The 21,112-nt window shown below is 38.5% G+C and overlaps 1 protein-coding gene across 5 annotated transcripts in view; it reads right to left on the reverse strand.

Moving 5' to 3' along the window:
- cip2a (cellular inhibitor of PP2A) overlaps positions 1-21,112 on the reverse strand; it is a 70,262-nt gene that overhangs the window by 20,584 nt on the left and 28,566 nt on the right. For all 5 annotated transcript variants that reach the window (XM_041211983.1, XM_041211984.1, XM_041211981.1 and 2 more), the window contains exons 7-14: positions 20,302-20,424; positions 16,750-16,895; positions 14,711-14,786; positions 10,136-10,363; positions 4,295-4,454; positions 3,317-3,458; positions 1,894-1,993; positions 117-235 (exon numbers count right to left, since the gene is read on the reverse strand). In XM_041211983.1, coding sequence (XP_041067917.1) covers positions 117-235; positions 1,894-1,993; positions 3,317-3,458; positions 4,295-4,454; positions 10,136-10,363; positions 14,711-14,786; positions 16,750-16,895; positions 20,302-20,424 — 1,094 coding nt within the window. The remainder of the gene's footprint in view (positions 1-116; positions 236-1,893; positions 1,994-3,316; positions 3,459-4,294; positions 4,455-10,135; positions 10,364-14,710; positions 14,787-16,749; positions 16,896-20,301; positions 20,425-21,112) is intronic.

Consider the following 21,112-nt stretch of genomic DNA (forward strand, 5'->3'; position numbering starts at 1 on the left):
GTCTACAATATGTATTTTTATTGATTTACAATGGTTATCAAACTGATGATGCATGGTCATGTTTATCATTCTGATTAACCAACAGAAAAAGCAAACCAAACACCTTGAACACTTACGTTATAGCAGGAAAATCAGGCAAAGGTGCTGCCTCAAAAAGAATTTTTAATGCAAACTGTACATGTTCTTGGTGTTCGGAAGTCAAAGCAAACGACAAAGGCGAAGTGAGTCGTTGGTCCTGGAGAAACATTCAAAAAAACTGTATAAAGCAATAACATTCATGCTTTGCATATACTTTTTACATTTCTCCTTTCCCTCCTGAAGGGGCCTAAAGAACGAGATGGCAGAAATTCATGATGAAAACTAAAGATAAAAGATTTACACAGAATTTCCTTACAGAAGTGATCAACAGGTGCAATAATTATCACAGCAGGTGGCTGAACAGGAGGGGTTTCAAAATGAATATAGAAAAGATCCTGATATCTAAATAGATTCATGGATTTTAAATTTTGCAATTGAATAACAAAAGATCTCAGAAAGAAAGGGGTCAATTGGATGGAATGGTTTGTGGAACCTATGGCTTCTTCTGTGTTAAATATCTTGCTATGAAGTAGAAACAAAAATTAATTTTAAGTGTCATGGTACTTTAAAATAATATGAAGCTTAATCCACACAATTGAGAACCAAATCCTAATCCTTGTTGTACCCCACTAGTCACAGCCTGCCAACTGAAAATGTTTATTCCTATCTTCAGACCTGCTAACCAATCCTCAAATCACGATAATGTATTTCCCCCCCCAATTCCATAAGCCTTAATTTTGTGTATCAAGTGGCTAAGTGCTTCAACTTCACATCTTTGTGTTTAAATGCCTGAATCTCTCAGTAAAATACAGTTAAGTAACTTCCGGAGGAGTAGGACAAATTGGACAACAACTGCCTGATTTTTGCATTTAAGCTGGAAGCTGCTGTACAATTTACTCTAAGAAGGGTGAGCTCTGATAACCCCAGTTATTATTACGTTCTTGGCCCTACTAAACATTCTAGAAAAAAATATGGCTTATCTATTCCAAACGACCTCTTTGACACTGAAAATATGTTGTTTCAAGTGTGAAATCTCATTTCTTCAGACTTATATTTTATATCTTCAACTATAAAGTTTAATTTTTTTCTTTCTTTTCCATCTTTATTTTACTTCACATGTACATTAGCTTTGAATTAAATATGCTATTTTATACTGGCTTAGACTCAGGAATGCCTGTGTTCCTTCCCCTGTTGCTTGTATTCATCCTCATGACTTTGCCACATCTATTTCCACAAGCTTTCCCAGCTCTGTTTCCCATTAGCACTCCATTCCACTTGCTCCTGCATCTTATAAATCTCCTTCTTGCCCCTTCAAATCCCCAGAATCCACCTACTCAGTGATGGCTGGTCCTTCAGCTACCTGGTCCCTAACGTTTGGTATGCCCTGTCCAAACCTCGCCTAGAGGAACACTTTCCAGAGGCAGTGGAGTTGTACACTATAGGACACATACATAACATGAATGGCAAAAGAATCAGAGGTGCAAATTTTTTTTTTTTTACATAATCAAGTATAGTGCTCTGGAATGGATCAGTGATCCATTGTTATGGATGCCACCCTACCTTAGACTCCCCATGAGCGCAAGTTGCCCACAAAAAAAAAGAGCTATAGACAGCTAAGTTTAATGAATGGCAAGCGCCATTCATTCACCACTGACAATATCCAAGTCAACATCTTGCCCTGTGCTACCTAATTGACACATTTTTCGACACAACTCAAGATTACAAGAAATACCTTATTTTCTAATTTGTTTAATAAAATAGAAAGAAAAAAGACATCTTATAAAAGTTGGTTTTTGAACCCAGTCTAAGTTTTACCTGCAATATCTTATAAAAGCTTGCTTCCATGTTCGGCACCAACTGCTTGAGTCTGTTCATAAGGCTGAGTGTCTTCAGGACAACTTCTGTACCTATTTTACTGTCAATGTAGAGCAGGAGGAGAAAAACACCAGTTTAGAAAGATGTCAATTACAAGCTAATTCTAGACTCCAAGTGCTTACTATAATTCAGCCAGAAATGAACAACTTCCATATACAATCCCTGATAAACATAAACAAATCAGTGCTCCATGAAACAATTTAGAAAGAATTTTGAAATTTGAGACCCTCAGATGTATTTCCTGTACCTAATAACAGAAAACAAACTCTTTGGCAATTCGCATCTCTATCTTCTATCAGCTTAAAAGTATGCTTATTGAGTAATGACCCTCTTACTACATAAGCATCAATGGTATGAACAGATGACAAGATTAATTTTAATAGCATTTAACAATGTTTTTCCTAGAACTTATGATTATCCAAAAATATTCCATTTCCAAGAATCATAGAATGATACAACACAGAAAGAAGCCATTCAGCCTATCATGTCTTTGCTGGTGCCTTGGTAGAGCTATCCAATTAATCCCACTCTCCTGCTCTTTCCCCACAGCCTTATATGGTGTTTCCATTAAAGTATTTATCAACTTCGCTTTTGAAAGTAACTATTAAGTCAGGTTCTACCAACTTTGAGCTGCTCCATTCCAGAGCGCAACAGCCGTGTAAAAAAAAAGTTTCATGTTGCCTCTGTTTTTTTGCCAATCACTTTAAATTTGTGTCCTTTGGTCACCAACCTTTCGGCCACTGGAAAGAGTTTTCTGGGAGGGATTGAGGCAGAGAATACTAAACATTAGGAGCCTGGTAGTTGGAGGTCCAGCCTTTTCCAATTAGGTGAATTCTGGAGATTTGTTGGGGAAGACAGGGGATTTATAAAAAAAGGCAGAACATGTGAAACAGTGTGCTAGTGGGAAATATTGAGCTGAAAAAGCATGTGGAAATAGGGTACAGTAAAGCCATGAAGATTTTAAAGTTAATATGTTTAACCACTACACCCTCTTCCCTTTACAAATATACCATCAATTTCGCTTACAATGTTTGTGTTTTCGAACTGATAAAGCATTAACAGTGGGTATGAAATTAAATATCTTTCCTTTTTGTGCCACTGTTAAGAATTCCTATGTTTAATAGGCTTCACCTCCAACCACTCCTGCAAATTTGTTCAATTACTGCCAGTGAAGCTTTGATCAATTTTGACAGACCCACTGTAGATGCAACATAGAACAATTTCTCTTAAAGCAGTTAACAAATCTCTCAGCATGACACATTGTCGAACTTTTTTCAAGTATTTATTTCAAACAACTATTCTATTTCATATCTTAACATTTTGTTTGTTTTTTTAAACTTTGCAAGACAACTACATAGCTTACCATAACTCTACATCTGTGATATTGCTTCTGTAGCCAATTTCCATCCTATTGTATGTGAATTGATATTCCAGAATTGAGAGACAGTTTCTGGCTGTGAGAACCTTAGCAACCTGCAACTTGATTGTATCATCTCCACAAAGCAGTAAAATATAGTTAAAGAAAAGGACAAATGTTTTGTTCATTTCCTCCTTCTTTTAATACAGTTCAGCTTTACATGTTCCAATTTTAATAGTCTAAGATTGGTTCTCAAGCCATTAGGTTGTTCTTTACAAGTAAAAATACAAGTTTTAATGACCAGAAAAAGATTGCCAATCATTAGTATTTGTCAAATTAAACCCAAGTTTTAGCATCAGTAAATTATGCTGTCCCTCATTGATTAGTATCCATACAAAATGATTCACCAGCACTTAGCAAAGGACTGAAGGAAGCCTTATGACATTATTAAACTAAACTATGGTTACAAGACAAGAAATTCACAATGGCACAACATGCCAACTTCTATAAAAGGTAGACAAATAAGGAACACATTCAAGGTGCTATGATACCAACTGGTGGAACCTAAAAAAAAAATCTGTAAATCAAGTTTTTATATTAATTAATTTGTTACTTCTTAGTTGAAGGATTCAGAACAACTTTATTAAGCACTCAGATTCAAATAGTCAATGATTTTGTTTTTGCAACCCTCAGTTGCAGGATGGAAGTGTATTTACTTGTATATAGGGACTGAAAGAATGAAGAATATTATTCATCAGGAATGGAAGAAAATCTCAATGTTGAAAGTTTCCAGAGTGAAAATTATTCACATCAATTAGTATGTTTCACTGTATTTTAGCCCATATTGTAAATTTAATAAGGACAAACTTCAATTCCCAGAAATTAATATAATAAATGGACATAAATGGTTTGGAATTTTTAATTCCCCACTACGTATTTAAGTGCTTACATTTCAGGTATATGCATCTAATCAAAAAAGGATATCTAATAGGACATCAAGAGCCTTTGCGATTTGATCATATTTCTTTTTCATCAGTGTCCCCTCTTGGGCATGATCCGGAGTCTGTAACTGCTCCAAGATAACAGGAAAAAGCAGCTCCATAAATGGTTCAACTGTAGTCCAAAGGGTACAATCCATTATTTCCTGGATAGTGTTAGAGAAAATAAGCTTAAATCACAGAATAAAACCAAGCCTGGGATAAATTATTTCATTACATTGCTCACTGTATTCCAATATGATCCTGGAACAAAGAAAATCCCTGGTTTATTTTCTTCAATACCAACTGTCTCCTTAAATATCTCCCTTCGCTACCCGTGTCACAATCATCTCCAAGAACAGGTGGAAAGCGGTCATGGAACTACTTTATCATGAAGATTGAAACCAAAAGTTCAACTGCATCTGTCGCAACTTCCCTTACCAATCAACCAACCATTACCAAAAAGTTGATGAATAAAAAGCACAAAGGAGTGGGGAAAGGACAACAGGGTGAAAAGAATTCTAGGAATCAGAATCAAATTGAAGTAATTATTTTGCTAGAGGAGCAAATCTGCAGGGAAATCACAGATGTGCAAGAACTATAGAACTGGGGGCATTTTAAATACCTAAATATTGATTGAAATGTTAGAATGAAAGGAGAGGAGGCATTTCTGAAACGTGTACAGGAGAATTTCCTTGACCAGTATGTTTTGGTCCAACATGGAAGGAGGCATTGCTAGATCTGGTGCTGAGGAATGAGCCAAATGGAGCAAATGTATTTTGGGGGAACATCTGGGTAAGAGTGATCATTGTATCACAAAGTTTAGATTAGTAATGGAGAATAGCAACAATCTAAAGCAGAACTTCTAAATGGGAAGAGGGTTATCATCAATGGGATGAGAGAGCATCTAGCAAGGGTAAAGAGGAGCTAAAGAGGACTGAAAAGCTGTTAACAGAGCAATGGGTGATCTTTGAGATGATGTTTCAGATACAGGCTTGGCACATTCCAACAAGAGGGAAAGGTAGGGGAACCAGAGCCAAGGTTCCTAGGATGACAAGAGGAAGATGGAGAATATGATGCAAACAAAAAAGCTGTATGATGCATGTCGGATGAATTCCTCAAGCAATAACCAGGCCAAATACAATAAGCTGAGAGGGGAAATGAAGAGGAAAATTAGGCTGGCAAAAAGAGAATGAGGGCAGGATGACAGTTAACATAAAAGGGAACCCAAAAATCTTCTATCGGAATGCAAATGGTAAGCTGACTGTAAGTAAGGGGGTGGGGTCTATTAGGGACAAAGTGTGTAATGTGTGCTTAGAGACAGGGCAAAGCTAGAACACAATCAATACTTTGAATCAATGTAATGGATGTTATGAAAATTAATAGCCGGGATTTACTGGAAAGGCTGGATATGCTTAGACTTGATAAGTCACAGTAGTTGCTAAAGGAAATGGGGGCGGAGATAGCTGAAGGATTTGCCATAAATCTTCCAATCTTGCCTAGAGACAAGGGTCGTGCCAGAGGATTGGAGAGTGACAATGTGACACTTTTATTCAAGAAAGGGTGCAAGGACATTCATAGTAACCAAAGGCCAGTTAATTTAATATTAGTGATAGGTAAGGTTAAAATAAATAATCAGGGGGAAAAAAAAATTAACTGTAACTTAGTTGGAGAGGTTTGCATTATTTAAGGAGAACCAGCATAAATCTGTAAAAGGCAGATCATGTTTGACTAATCCAACTGAATTTTCTGATGAGGTAACAGAGAAGGTGATGAAGGGAATGTGATGGGTGCTGCCTATACAGATTTAGAGAAAACAGTTGACAAAGTACCACATAAATGGCTGGCTGCCAAAATTGAGGCTCATGGAACAGAAGGGTCAGTGTCAGCTTGGATAAAAAACTGACTTCAGGACAGAAAACAGCAAGTCTTGGTAAATGGTTGTTATTCAGATAATGACTTGGATATTGGAATACAGAATAAAATGTCAAAATTTGCTGATGATGCCAAACTTGGGAGGTGTTGCATACGGTGAGGTTAATTCTAATCAATTTCAACAGGACTGATAGATTAGCAGAATGGGCAGACAAGAGTCAGATGGAATTTAAGACAGCAAATTGTGAGGTGGTACATTTTAGCAGAAAGGATAGACTTAACTGCACAGTTCTAAAGATTCTGCAGGGACTGATTGGGCGGGGGAGCAGGGGCAGGGTGGGAAATCAGTTGTGGAGTTACCCAGTTATATGAGGTATTAAACTATCTAACAATTCCTGGATAAGTATTCAGCTAAGTCCCATGCAACTAGGCCAAATCTCTGCCCTGAACTTAGGGAGTCGAGACATTTGCAGAAGATCTTGGGCAGCAGGCAATCAGACACTTCCCAAACAATTCCCACATATGTCTGCAAGTTAGGGCTTCCACAGGGACCTGATACATGTCCCATCTTTGACAATCTAGAGACAGGACCATTTGGGCCAGAGAGTAATTAGCAAATCATATGGGATTTTGAGCTTCGAAGATATTGAGCATAAAAGCAGAGAAGTTATGCTGAGTCTTTATAAAACTCTAATGAGGCCGCAACTAGATTACCACATCTATTTCTAGTCATGACATTTAGCACCCTTAGAGTGTAGTGGAGATTTACCAGAATGGTTCCAGGGATGAGGGAATTTAGCTTCAAGGTTAGGTGGAGAAGTTGGGTTTGCTCTCCTTGGAGCGAAGGAGGTTGAAGTGAGATTTGATGGAGATGTACAAGATTATGGTTTAGATAAGGTAGATAAAGATAAGCTTTTTGCCTTTAGCTTATGTACAAGGGCTAGGGGGTACAGATTTAAGTTTTTAGGCAAGAGTTGTTGGGGGTAGGGGATGTGCATGTGAGAAAGAACTTTTTTTGAACACAACCAATGGTAATGACCTGGAACATGCTTCCTAATTAATATAAATTTTGAAAACATTAAACATGCTATGATTACAATGGAAATAGGGAGAAATCCCATACAGTAATCCCAAAAAATGGTGAATGGAGAGGAAAACACCATGTGCAGAATACCTACATTCAAAAGAAGAATGACTAAAGTGTGATTAATGTTTCATTACTTATCTACATACTACAAGTGACTTGAACATGGGTACACTCTATAAGTCCAGGAGATGGGTGAAAACAAATGTACGGAACTGGATTTTCCACTTAGTTTAAGTTTTAAATACAACTGCCTGGCAACTGAGAGATTATGCTGAGTGGCAGCCTTGAATAACCTTCGGAACCGCACACAATCTTGAAACACTGTCACATGACAGCAACATCAGTACTAAAATTCATTAAGAGTCAAATGGGGCTCATTTGACACTGTTTAATTACAAAAGATTAGAGGCCCAGTTGTCAAAGCAAAGTTGGATGTTTATTCTTGCTTTCCTCTCTCCTCACATTACTTTTAAATTTTAGGAAAGAATGCTTGTTGAATTTTCCTAGTCTAGTATGATGTAGTGTTGCTGCAAGTATAGGTGTGGTCAAGTCCTGAACTGGGGCATTTCATAATTACATAGTATGTAATTGCTAAATTTCATTCTGCAGAGCTAAAACTTCTAGGCAGAGTGCACACCCAAGTCACACGCTAAAAACAGGAATATGCCATATTGCCTCTCGAGCCAGCTCCACCATTCAATAAGATCATGACTGATCTGATCTTGACTTCAAATCCATTTTACTGCCTGTTGCCCATGGCTCTCAGTTCCCTCAAAATTTGAAAAATCTTAGCCTTCCTATCTGGGTTAGAGAATTTCAAATACCAACAGCCCTCAGAAGAAATTCCTCCTCATCTGTCTTAAATGAGTAACCCCTTATCCTGAAACTATCCCCCCAGTTCTAAGCATCTACCCTGACAAGCCCCCTCAGAATCATATATTTTAATAAGATCACCTCATTCTTCTAAATTCCAATGAGCATAGGCCCAACTTGCTCAAGCTTTCTTCATATGACAAACACCACCTTCACCCCAGGAATCAACCTAGTCAACCTTCTATGAACTGCCTCCAATGCAAACATATCTCTCCTTAAATAAGGAGATCAAAACTGTGAGCAGTTCTCAATTTGCCTTCTTAATTACTTCCTGTAGCAGCATGCTTTTTGTGATTCATGGGATGTGCAAATCCCTCTGTACTGAAGCAATAACACGTGCTTTGTTATTCTTCCTACAAAAGTGGATAACCTCATTTTTCCACATTTCACTCCATCTGCCAATTTTTTTGCCCACTCGCTTAACCTGTCTATATCCCTTTGCAGACTTGGTCCTTCTCACAACTTGCTTTACCACCCAACTTCTTTTAAAAAATTGTTCATGAGATGTGGGCATCGCCTATCCCTAATTGCCCTCAGAGGGCATTTTAAGAGTCAACATGTCAGCCAGACCAGGTAAGGACAGCAGATTTCCTTCCTTAAAGGACATTAGTGAGCCAGATGGGTTTTTACAATGATTTTGTGGTCATCGTCAAACTTTTAATTCCAGGTTTTTATTGAATTCAAATTCCGCCATCTGTCATAGTAGGATTCGAACCAGATGCCCAGAACATTACCCTGGGTCTCTGAGTTACCAGTCCAGTGACAATACCAATATGCCACTGCCTCCCCACTTTGTACCATCAGCAACCTTGGGTACAATACATTCTTTTTAACTTGGATGAAGGTACTGAGTGTTGAGATCCAGCACGGATCCCTGTGGCACTCTACCAGTTTGTTGACCTGAAAATCACCCATTTATCCTGACTCTGTTTTCTGTTAGTTAGCCAATTCGCTTACCATGCTATTACCACAATACATACCTCCTATCCTGTGCAATAACCTTTAGTGTGGCACCTATTCGAATGACTTTTGAAAATCCAAATTGGTTGGTTTCCCTTTATCCAACCTGCTTATTCCATCTTCAAAGAATGCCAATAAATTTGTCAAATAATTTTTCTTTCGTGAAACCATATTATTGCTGCTTAACTAATTTATGATTTTTTAAGCATCCTGCTACTATTTCTTTAATAATAGATTCCAGCATTTTCCCAATGACAAGATGTTAGGCTAACTGGCCTGTAGTTTCCTGCTTTCTGTCTCCCCTCCTTTCTTGAATAAATGGGTTTTTGAATCTGCTGGGATCTTTACAGAATCTAGGGAATTTTGGAAGATTATAATCAATGCTTCCACTATCGCTGCAGCGACTTCTTTTTAAATCCCTAGGGTAGGCCATAGATGCATGGGACTTGTCAGCCCATTTTCAGTGCTTTTTCCTCAAGTGATAATGATTACTTTAACTTCCTTCCTCCCTCCCTTTTGCCCCCTGTTTTAAATATCTTGGGATGTTTTTAGTGTCTTCTAGTGAATGGGAACACAAAATATTTGTTCCAAGCCTCCGCCATTTTCTTGTTTCCTTGTCCTCAAAAGGAACCAACATATACTTTAGCTACTCTTCCTTTTTATATACTTAACAGAAGCTCTTACTGTCTGTTTTTATATTTCTTGCTAATTTACCTTCAACCTATTTTCTCCCTTTGCTTTTAGTCATTCTTTGTTTGGTTTCTAAAAATTTTCCAAATCTTCCGGTGTACCTCTCAACTTCGCGAAAATGGATGCTTTTTCTTGCAAACAGATACCATTCTTAACTTTCTTAGTTAGTCACGGATAGTCATTCTTCTTGTGGAGTCTTTGTTAATGGAATATATCTTTGTTTAGGAATAAGAAATGTCTCCTTAACTGGCCACCACAGATAAAAGCATTATACTTTACTTGTCATTAGGTATTATAAACATATTTAAATAGATCTTTCTTCCCCTTCAAACATTCATTTAGGCATATTCAAAGACTGTGTACCTCAAACAACTCCTTCAGAAGAACCAAAGCCAGTAATGAACACCTGTCGGAGTTCTCTAGTGGTTGACTTGACCAATGGATAAGAGTGACAATTGGTTCCGAATGTTTAACATGTGATTTGAGGCTAGCTGCTGTACGCCGTTGCTCAGAGGAGGTTCCAAACATTGTATGACATAATATTCTCCTGAGACTGCTCACTGAACAGAAAGCAAGAAGTAGTTCAAGGATCTAAGGGAGAAAAGTTGCATTGAATCATAAATTTTTATACAATGTTCAATAAGATATTGAATCAGTGCAGTGCCAATTTAACTTTAGCCTCTATTTTTCTGTATCTATCAGTGCACTCATTAGCTACACTTCACTGAAGACCAAATGGTTTCTGGTTGCACTATATTACAGCTGAGCTACTTGTTTTAAAATTGGTTACCTATAATAGAGAAAAGTCCATGTTGTCTGTACTATATTGTCTGTTTTGTGCTGTTTCTTGGGATTGCACCTTACTGAAATATCAAAATTGGATCCAATAATACCAATCAAGTAAATGGAATTGCTTTGCTTCACTCCATTTGGTGATAGTTTCGAATACAGAAAATATAAGGAGAGAAATCCTTGAGATATCAGGCCTCATCTGGAGAACAACTTTGGACACTGAACCTCAGGAAAGGTATATTGGTATTGAAAGGGGTACTGTGCAGATTCACCAGAAGGACAGCAGGGCTCGACATGTTAAGTTATAAGGCTAGTTTGCATAAACTTGGCTTGTAGTTCCTTCAGTTTCGAAGGCTGAGGGGTGATTTAATTAAAGTGTTTTAAATGATTAAGGTATTCTGTAGGGTGGATGTAAAGAAACTATTTCTTCTGGAAGAATCCTGAACAAGAATGCATAATTTTAATCAGAGCTGGGTCAAGTGTGAAATCATAAAGCACTTTTTCAGCAAAGGATGGAGGAAATCTGGAACCTGCTCCCCAAAACACTGAAGATGCTAGATCATTTAAAAATTTCAAGACTGAAATTGGTAGGTGTTTGTTGGATATGGATGGATGGAAGGAATCCCAAGCCCTTAAGAATAACCACAGGGTGGGTTCAACTCCAGGTCTCATCCATGTACTTGTCAGCAACATGCCTGTTGGCAGAGTCTTCTCAGAGCTGGGCTCCTCATTGGCCACCTCCTCATCTGCCATTAATATAAGGATGGTGGTGGGTTCCTGATGCTGCAGACCTCCACGGCAGTCCCACCAGCAGAGGTGGGCACTGTCAAAGCAGGACAGGGACTGTGAAGAAAGCTCCAACTTGAGGCGCCCTCTGAACAGGCATTTATATTTTTAAATGTCACCACAGCTGTAAGGCAATTCCTGTGGAGGGCAAGCTCCTCTACAGGATAGCCAGCAGCAACAACTGTGGGCCCCCCCATCTCCACACCTCCAGCTGAGGCGAGCTGAAAGAGTCTCACAGGCCCCCTAGCTAGCTCCAAGTACTGCCAGACATCAACCTTTTCCGGGGTGGGGGTGCTGTCCAGGAAGGAAGCCTTTGCTGATTCGCCTCCAAAAGTCTTCAAGCTTGCCTCCACAGGACAGGGAAGTTCCACCCAGTACTAGAGATATGGAGCAAATAGGAGTAAGAGATATGGAGCAAACAGGAGTAAAAGGAGTGAGCTACAGGTTATCCATGATCCAACAGAAGGGGCTGAATGGCCTAGTCCTGTTGCTACCCCAATATTAAGCACATTTTTTTTTAAAGTGAGAAAAATGAATAAAAATAATAGCACACCCATGTACCAACTTTCAGGAACTGACAAGATACTGATTTAGAGCCAGAATTCAGCAAAGCAAATTCAAAAATCATAGCAGCACAATTATGGTATCGCTTGGCCACTTTGGTCCAACAAGTTTGTTATCAGATCCAGAGCAAGTTCACCGACTTCCTCTGAAACAAATGAAGCACTGCATCTCTGCTGCCATTACGAATCGTCCACTTGCACATAGTGCCTGAATCTCTCCCACGAGTATATCCAGGTTGCAACTTTCCAACTTCAAATTCTGTATTTGGTTGATCTTCCCTCACTGAGATCTGGCGATGTTTTTTGCCCAACAGATACATTGATCTTCAAATTCAGCCCTGACTCTACCAGTGTATTGAGGTGGCACAAGGATGGAGCAACCCCAATTGATCACATCTCCATTTGGGCAAAATTTTTCATGAGCATGGGGTCCTGAAAGCCCCCTCAGACATCTCCGACTCAACTTCAGCAGTCAAAGATTCCTTCTGTGTCATTGCGCTCTGCATGGAGGGATTTCTTGTATGGGCTATTTCTGCTCAGTCAACAATTCCTTGCTCTTGTCTTTAGCCTGGCCTGGTGTTCTATCTTGCAGTTTGACAGTGGCCTAGACCCTCCCCCAACACAAGGCTCTCTCTCTTGGAGGATCCTTTCCCCCACTATTGGAAATTTGGGGTCAGTGCTGCATGGAGCACTGGTGTCAAACGTTACATTGAACCTTTTCAAGGACACCCAGGTCACATATCATTTCTGTTGGTTTTTCAAGTATGTGGGATGCGAAAGGTTGAAGCCTTTGTTTTACTATCTAAGTGAGCTGCTCCTCAATATCTGGCTTCACTTCAGCCCCATACTCCTGATCTTTGGCCAGTTTGTACAGAATGGGGCAGACAAGTCAGAAGGCCTTCCATGGATCTGTCCTTGGGCCTGGCAATGACAGTCATTCACAGTTGGCAAGATGATTATGACCTGCAAAACAGTTGCTCTTGCTATTTGTCTCTCTTCAATAGTTTTGTTTATGCCCAGGTTTTTCTGGAAGAATGTGGTGATTACCAATCTTACACAACCTATGAGGGTCTCAGGTCATTCATTACATGATTAATAGATATAATGAAATACTGCACAAGATTAACTCTACAAATAACCTAACCAGGTCAACTGAAATTAGGGATGCCCTCTTAAGGGACACACTTGCAGTATTATTTATCCAGCCTCACCTTTATCAGTCTCAATTAAACAAGGCAATAGTACTACTAATTTGGACATTAAATGAAAGCTTGGAATATTCCCAAAGACAGCAAGAAAATTCAGCAAACATGCCACCGAAAGCCATTAGTGTTCAGATTTGTTCATTTTCAGCTGATATAAGATCCATTGCTGTTCTGGTTATAAATTTTATTAGGTGCCAAGGGGAATAAACTGGCGTTTTACATTGCAGAACTGAGGGTAACTATGAAAATAAACTCCAGGTGAAAAACTTTTGAGATAATAAATTCACATTCACAAATGGTGTATGTTTGTACAATAGGTAAAGTGATATAGTTTTCCTTCCAACACAAATAGGATGCAGCATAGCTGCAAACCTATCATTCTTAAATGTTCCAAAGTCACTTATCCAAATATTGTAGAATGACAGCTTTTTTATTGTTGTCATTAAATAACTGCAAAGCTAAGTTCATGCAGCGCTAAGCAAACTTTAAAGCTTTAATTAAATATTGGCAAAGACCTGGCTGTCCTGTTGGCTTTTCATCAACATCACCAGCATATGGATGCCAATAACCTGACACTGATAGATCTGGAATATCCCAAGTAACTCCCAGATGCATGCCACCTTATAGATCTCTAGCTCCTCACAAACAGAAAAATCATCTCAAACACTTCATAGGGCAGAGGGAAAATAAGGCAAAGAGAAAAGTTAAGGGATAAAAGAGTTTGAAAGGAAGGAAATAAATGGTAAAAAAGGAGGGATTTAAATAGAGTTCTGAATAGACTATAATGATCAATACAATGGTACAGTGAACAAAACACCAACAGAACCATTCTATACCACTTCCCATGTGCAGGAAGATGTCTCAAAGCATTTTAAATTGAGGGAATACAGTGGACAATGAGGGTGTGCGATGTGTGTAATGGGAGGGAGGCAGAAGGAAAATGCCTTGGAATAGTTTTTTTTGAAGGTGAAAGAGGCAGTGAGGTAGGCTGAACTAGGAAGACAGTGCTAGAAGGTAGGTTGAATGAGTAGCAACCAATGGTGGTGCAGAGGAAGTCAAGAATAAGGAATAACCTGATTTCAGAGGAATTAGAGATTGCTGAGGTAGGGTAGGAAGGGTTTTGGAGACCTGAAAGAGATAATCAGTACCTTTCAAGCCAATTTACAGGAGCACAGAGATCCAGTAATGTTCTGAAAGAATAAAGGCAATGAAAGTGCAGATAAGGACACAGCCTGAAATATTCTGAATAGGCTGCAAACTGCAGGCTGGGTATGTGTCAGAGAAATTGAACAGGGTTGGAATACCTTGAACACCACAACACAAAATGTAGGGAGGAAATGAAAGAGAAAAAGTATCACATACACTCAATCCTTTGAATAGGGATAGAAAATTTCTTCAATGTTTAAGCAAGTTGTTTAGTTAAGTTATGCAGATGACAAAGTAAAACAAGAATAGTATGCGCAAAATCACTTTCAAAGATAACATTCTAGAGGACACTGCAATCCCAAACTTCAAAACCATTTCTAAATTAAATAAAAATTAAACATTTATTCTTATATTTGTGATACACCTGAGAATTAAATAGCTCATACCTTGGTTGCTGAATCAGAGTCCTTACCGCTCAAAAGACCTAGTACTTGACCCAGGCATGACTTGAAGTGTTCATACCTAAGGTGAGAGAAAGGACCTTGACTATCAAGCCATGTTTTTCAACATCCACTATATTCTTACATTGCTGCTAGAAACAGGCCTATGTTTCAGAAAAAGAGGCTACATTAAATCTTCAGAACTGATTTTTTTTTCATTATTTTAAATTAAACATCACTAGGGATTTGCACTTTTGAGATTTAACAAACTGAAACAATAAGAAAGCAGCAATTATAAGCATGGAGACAAGACAATCAACTACTTATTTCATTGTAAATTTGAGAAGGCTCTTGAATAAAAGGAAAGTTGTCTTCCCTTCAGCTAAACTGTTAGTTAATAGATAATTACAAGAAGCAAATCATCAGCAGTTATTTGGAGTTGGTGCTATCCTCAAAGAACTTGCACACAAGAGACCAAAATTCTTGACAATTTTGCAAAAAAGCGGATTCAAATTACTATAGTCACTACAGAACAGTTAGGGCAAATCCAAATTCAAACTGTAGATGTGTGGATATAAATTCAGATTTCCTAACAGAAAGCCAAGATCATAAAGAACTTTCGTTGTTATAGCACCGATCACAACTTCAGGACATCGGAAAGTGCTTTACATTCACTGATGTACTTTTGGGGTGTAGACATTATTGTAATACAGGAAACATGACAGACAATTTGTAATGAACAAGGTCCTCCAAACAGCATTGAGATAATGACCTATAATTTGACTTTGCAATGTTGGTTAAGGGATAAACATTGGCCAGGTCACAAGGAAGAACAGCCTTAAATTTTCTTCATTGGGATCTCTTATCTCTACTTACACAGTCTCGGTTCAACTTTTCATTTAAAAATCAGCACCTCTGTCAGTGTAGCACTTCCTTAGTACTGCTCTGAAATGTCAGCCTAGATTATATGCTTAGTTTCAATTGTAGCCTGAACCCAAAACCTTCTGACTCAAGAGTTGAGTGTGCGCCATTGAACAAAGATGGCTTAGGTTACATAATAATTTTATCTTAATATTTTGACAGTTTCAAATTAAATATGGTTGGCTCAATTTCTGCTTAACAATTTAGCTTGCTGACTAATTTGCATAATTACAGCCAAATACAAAGAACAAACTTGCAATATATAATGCTTTCTACATGCCCAGGTCATCCTGGCCAAGAAATGAACTTTGGATATGTACATTATGTAGGCAACTACGGCAGTCAATCTTAGGAATAAGTTTGTAAAAATGACAGAATGAAATAACTGACAAGCTAATCCGTTTTGGTGGAAGAATGAATGCTTGTCAGGACACGAGGAGAGCCCCTTCTCTTCCTTGGATAGTACCATAATATTTTATATCCACCTGAACAAGTAGACATGGCCTCTCTTTAATGCCCAAGTGACAAAACATTCCAGTTAACAAAGCAGTGCTCCCTCAGTATTGTATGGCATATCATCCTAGTCTGGAGTAAGATTCCAACCTTAAACCTCCTGATTTTGAGCTAAAGAAAGATATTTCAGGAGTTTGAGTTGATAATTGTACAAAGCACAGAAAATTTGAAAAGACTACCAGCTGGGTTGTTAGTGCTGTACACACAGCCAATAGTCAGGCAGCTCCTCTTCAGTAGCAAGTCAGTGATGTTATTTCGAGTTCCTGAGGATGGAAGAGATCTGAAATATCTGATCTTTAGGAATCCAAAACAATGACATTTTTACAATTGTATTTTGCACAAAAAGATTGGGCTGGCATTTTGAACAAACAGTATTGTCCCTAAATTTTCCTTCCTGTTTCAAACTTGTAGATCTGAAGGCATTATGGGAGTAAAGCAGATCAAAATAACTAGCTACTAAAGCTTTTAATTTTGGACTGAAAAATTAGATCCACAGTTAATGATTAGAAAAAAAATGTAGAGCTACAGCATTGCAGTTATGTGGCATTAATTGCTCCCTGATCAGATATTCACAGATGCAATTTTCATACAATGCCAGCAAAGAACACTACCTTTGGAGGAAATCTGCAATCTTGGGATTCTTAAGGAGATCCACCAAAAGATCTACGGCATATTTTCTGGTTATTGTTCCATCTCCATTCACCAGAATATTAAATATAAGTTGAAAGGTCTGGTGGATATTCTTGGCATGAAACAGCTGCAATTAAAAATAAGAAACAACGAGAGACAGAAATCAGAATGAGAGGATGGATATCCTGGTATGTTGTTCATTTGATCAGCAACAAACCTAAAATAATTTGAATGTCAAATTGCTTCTTACATGCAAAGCCTCCCTAAAGGTATTTGAGAAAGTTCCATATTTTGGCAGGTAACTCCCTACTGCAATGTCTTTAAACCCCACCTACTACACCCCGTCAGCTAGGTGTTCATGATGCACAAAAAAATAACCCCACCAACACCTTTTGGCTTCTCCAAACAGCTACTAAGAAATTTGTACAGGTATAATTTTGTTACTCCATACATTCAACACAAATAATGCATGCACACTCCCCAAAAACATTTTTCATTCACCCAAGTGCAGATAGCTTAATGGCAGATTAATAAAGGCAAGATTTAGGAACCCAGGCATACTGTTTAAGTTTAGGCAGCTTTAACCAGTTTACAGGATCCACCAGTCTACCCAATTTCCCTAACCTCTCCTACCCATATTCACACCCACTTTTTTTGATCCAACCATCTCATTTGACTTCTCTATTCCCATTATCTCAGTCAGTCAAACCTTGGATAACTTCTTTGTATCCTTATCACTCTCATCCCCATTCGAATAGCACTTCCTTCTGTATCCACCTATAAAACAACTCTCCTGCCCAAGTCACATAACGAAATTCACAAACTTATAACTGTCTAGTCTTTTGCCCTTCTGTGATACTTCTGTCACATCAATCTGCTCAATCATAACCTAATCTCCACCTTTAATATCCTTCTCCCCAGTAAATCCGTTCATTTCTCTCACCATGGCGAGTCCCTGAATATGGATTTGAATATTTATGAACACACAACTGGGTTAGCTATTCATCACAAAAATCTCGCTGGACCACATCTAGTACAATTGGATCTTGTTCTCTTCTGCTAAAGCTGCTCACCACATGATACAACACAGCTCTACCTCACCATCAACTCTCCAATGCTTTGATATCAGGTAGATTGCTTGTTCAATACCCAGTCCATTATGGACTCAAACTTAATTCACATTAAACACTAGGAAGACCAAAACCATTATCTTCTTCATCAATCCCCATCATGCAATCTGTTTCCTAGCCACCGGTTCTAGCCTTCTTCTTGGCCACTGTCTCAGGCTGAACCAGACTATTTGCAGCTTCTGTGTCCTATCTGACCCTGAACTGAGTTTTCGACATATCTTCTCCATCACTGCCTTCTTCCATATCTGCCCTTGCCTACGTCTACATCGACCTGCATTAGCTCTCAGCCCATCAACAGGATTTTAAAATTCTCATTGCATTAAAATTCCTCCATGGTCTTGCCTCCTCATCTCTAATGCTCTCCAACCTTACAACACTCCAGGATCTCTGTGCTCCTACAACTCTGGCCTCTTGTGCCACCCCTTCCCCCCATTCCCCACCCCAACCCATGGTGGCCCCGCCTTACCTCCCTAAAATTCTGTCTTTTCTCCTTTAAGCCATGCTCTTTAAAAATCTGTCCTCATGTCTCTGTCAATTTTTTTTTTGAATATGTTCCTATGAAGTGTCAGGGGACATTTTACTACCTCAATAGCACTATATAAAATATTTACGTTTTCCTCAGTTCATTCATGCAATTATACTTTCAAGTTTATAAAGGCACACCAAAAATTCTTTATGCTTCCTCTATGAAACTGATCCTAATTAATCAACAGAACAGCTGAAATACATGAAATAAAAAATAGAAAATGGTGGAAAAACTCAGCTGTAGCAGCATCTGAGGAGAAAGAAACAGTTAACGTTTCTAGTCTGTATGATTCTTCTTTAGAGGTGTGGAGAGATAGAAATGTGGTGGGTTTTATACAGTTGAAGAGAGGGGTGGAGCAGACGTATCAAAATAAAAGGTCAGGATAGGTGGGAGCTCAGGAGGAATTTGACAAAGATGATATGAACACAAGACAAAGGGAGTTAAAGGCCAAGGTGCTAATAATGGCATAAAGGTCCGATAGCAGAATGTGTTAATAGCAGAACAAGGGTCAGCGCTCTGTGAAAGCAAAACAGAAGAACAAGTTAGACCGGCCTTGTGGGGGAGGGGGTTGGGGGAAAAATAATCAAAATGAAGGGCATGGTTCATGACCTGAAATTGTTGAACTCAATGTTAAGTGCCTAATCAGAAGGGGTTGTACTGTTCCTGCAGTTTGCGTTGAACTTCACTGGAACATTGTAGCAGGCCATGGACAGAAATGTGGGCATGATAGCAAGATTGTGAATTGAAATGGCAAGCGACAGGAAGGTCAGGGTCATGCTTGAAGCAGCGATTCACTTGCACTTCTTTCAAATTAGTCTATTTCATTTGCTGCTGACAATGCAGTCTCCTCTACACTGGGGAGAGTAAACGCAGACTGGGTGACCGCTTTGTGGAACACCTCTGTTCAGTCCGCAAGTATGACCCTGTTACTTGCCATTTCAATTTACCATCTTGCTCTCATGCCCACATTTCTGTCCATGGCCTGCTACAATGTTCCAGTAAAGTCCCACGCAAACTGGAGGAACAGCGCCTCATCTTTTGATTAGGCACTTTACAGCCTTCTGGATTTAACATTGAGTTCAACAACTTCAGACCATGAGCTCTGACCTTCATTTTGATTACCTTTTTCCCCAACCACCTCCCTCCACTGGGCCAGTCTGTAACTTGTTCTAATGTTTTGCTTTCAGAGACTGCTGGCCCTTGTTCTGTTATTAACACATTCTGCTATCTGACCTTCATGCCATTATTAGCACCTGCCTTGGTCTTTAACACTATCATCATCACTCCCTTTGTCTTGAGTCCATGACATCTGTCAAATATATCCTGAGCTCCCACCTATCCCTGACTTATTTTACTCCACCTGCTCCAACCTCTCTTCAACAGTGTAAAACATCACATTTCCACCGCTCTTCAACTCTGAAGAAGTTAAACAGACTCAAAATATTTCTCTCTCCACAGATGCTGCCAGAACTGAGTTTTTCCAGCATCGTGTTTTTATTTCACATTTCCAGCATCCACAATATTTTACTTTTATTTTAGCTGAAATACATGATGTAGTACTTCTGCTGAAGCAGTATGATTGTGAGCAGTAAAGATGAACTAGGATTGAGAGCAGAAAATCACTAAATCAGAGATCAACTGATGTGTTCAAAAAGGACTGAATAGGCCTACAATTCATCTCTGATCTTAATGTTTACTATATCCATGAACTCATCCAGCAAATAAATGAAAACAAGCTTTAAAAAAAAATATATATAGTAGTGCAATATTACTCAATGATTGGTCCATAAATGTTTAGTGGCAAAATGTATAGCAGCATTGATATTTTTTGATGAAGGGTCAAGAACAAGATCAATAAAAGGCATTTCAGACCTTACCTTCTCTCCAACCTCTTCATTGAGTGTTAGGCTTGCCAGTATAGAAAGTGCAAAAACCACCACTGTCAAACTACTATGAGCTAAGAATTTAATAAGAGACCGGTAAAATCCTTTTACGTGGCTCTGTGGAAATAACCACATTAAAATGAGACAATTCAAATGAATATTTATTCAATTGCTAATCAAATACTTTAAAATCTATTATTATAGTCTACTCTTAATTTTAATTTTTTAGTTTGAATTCTATTAATTCACATTAAAACTGCAAAATAAAACCTCATATTTAAATGTACTTAATTCAAATTCCCTCCCTCCAGTAAAATATGCTGTCAAACATAAATTTCAATTGTGATAAATATCAGGCTCTGAAGAAGTCATATGGACTCAAACATTAAATGTTCCTCTCTCCACAGATGCTGTCAAACCTGCTGAGCTTTTTAAGCATTTTCTGTTGTTATTTCAGATTTCCAGCATTGGCAGTATTTTGCTTTTATTATAAATATCAGGCCCCATGGTGTTCTAGCCCTCTCTCACTAAGTGCAGCAATTCAGCTCTGTGGAAACAGTTTCAGGATGAGATCAAGCACATGGCTAGCCAGAAGTACAAAACCCTTGCCATCTAGGACAAAAAAGAAATCAAACACAGAGGAATGCCCAGGTAAATAAAAGCTGTAGTACAGAAAACTAACATCCCACCACTTTTTTCCTGTAAGTTGAGAAGATAAAGAGATGATTACCATTAATTATCAGCCACAAGGAAAGGATGAACATCTCAGCTTGTCTCTATGCCAAAATTGGTTTTGCTGAACTAG

The sequence above is a fragment of the Carcharodon carcharias genome, chromosome 18 (assembly GCF_017639515.1).
Source record: "Carcharodon carcharias isolate sCarCar2 chromosome 18, sCarCar2.pri, whole genome shotgun sequence".
Lineage (NCBI taxonomy): Eukaryota > Metazoa > Chordata > Chondrichthyes > Lamniformes > Lamnidae > Carcharodon > Carcharodon carcharias.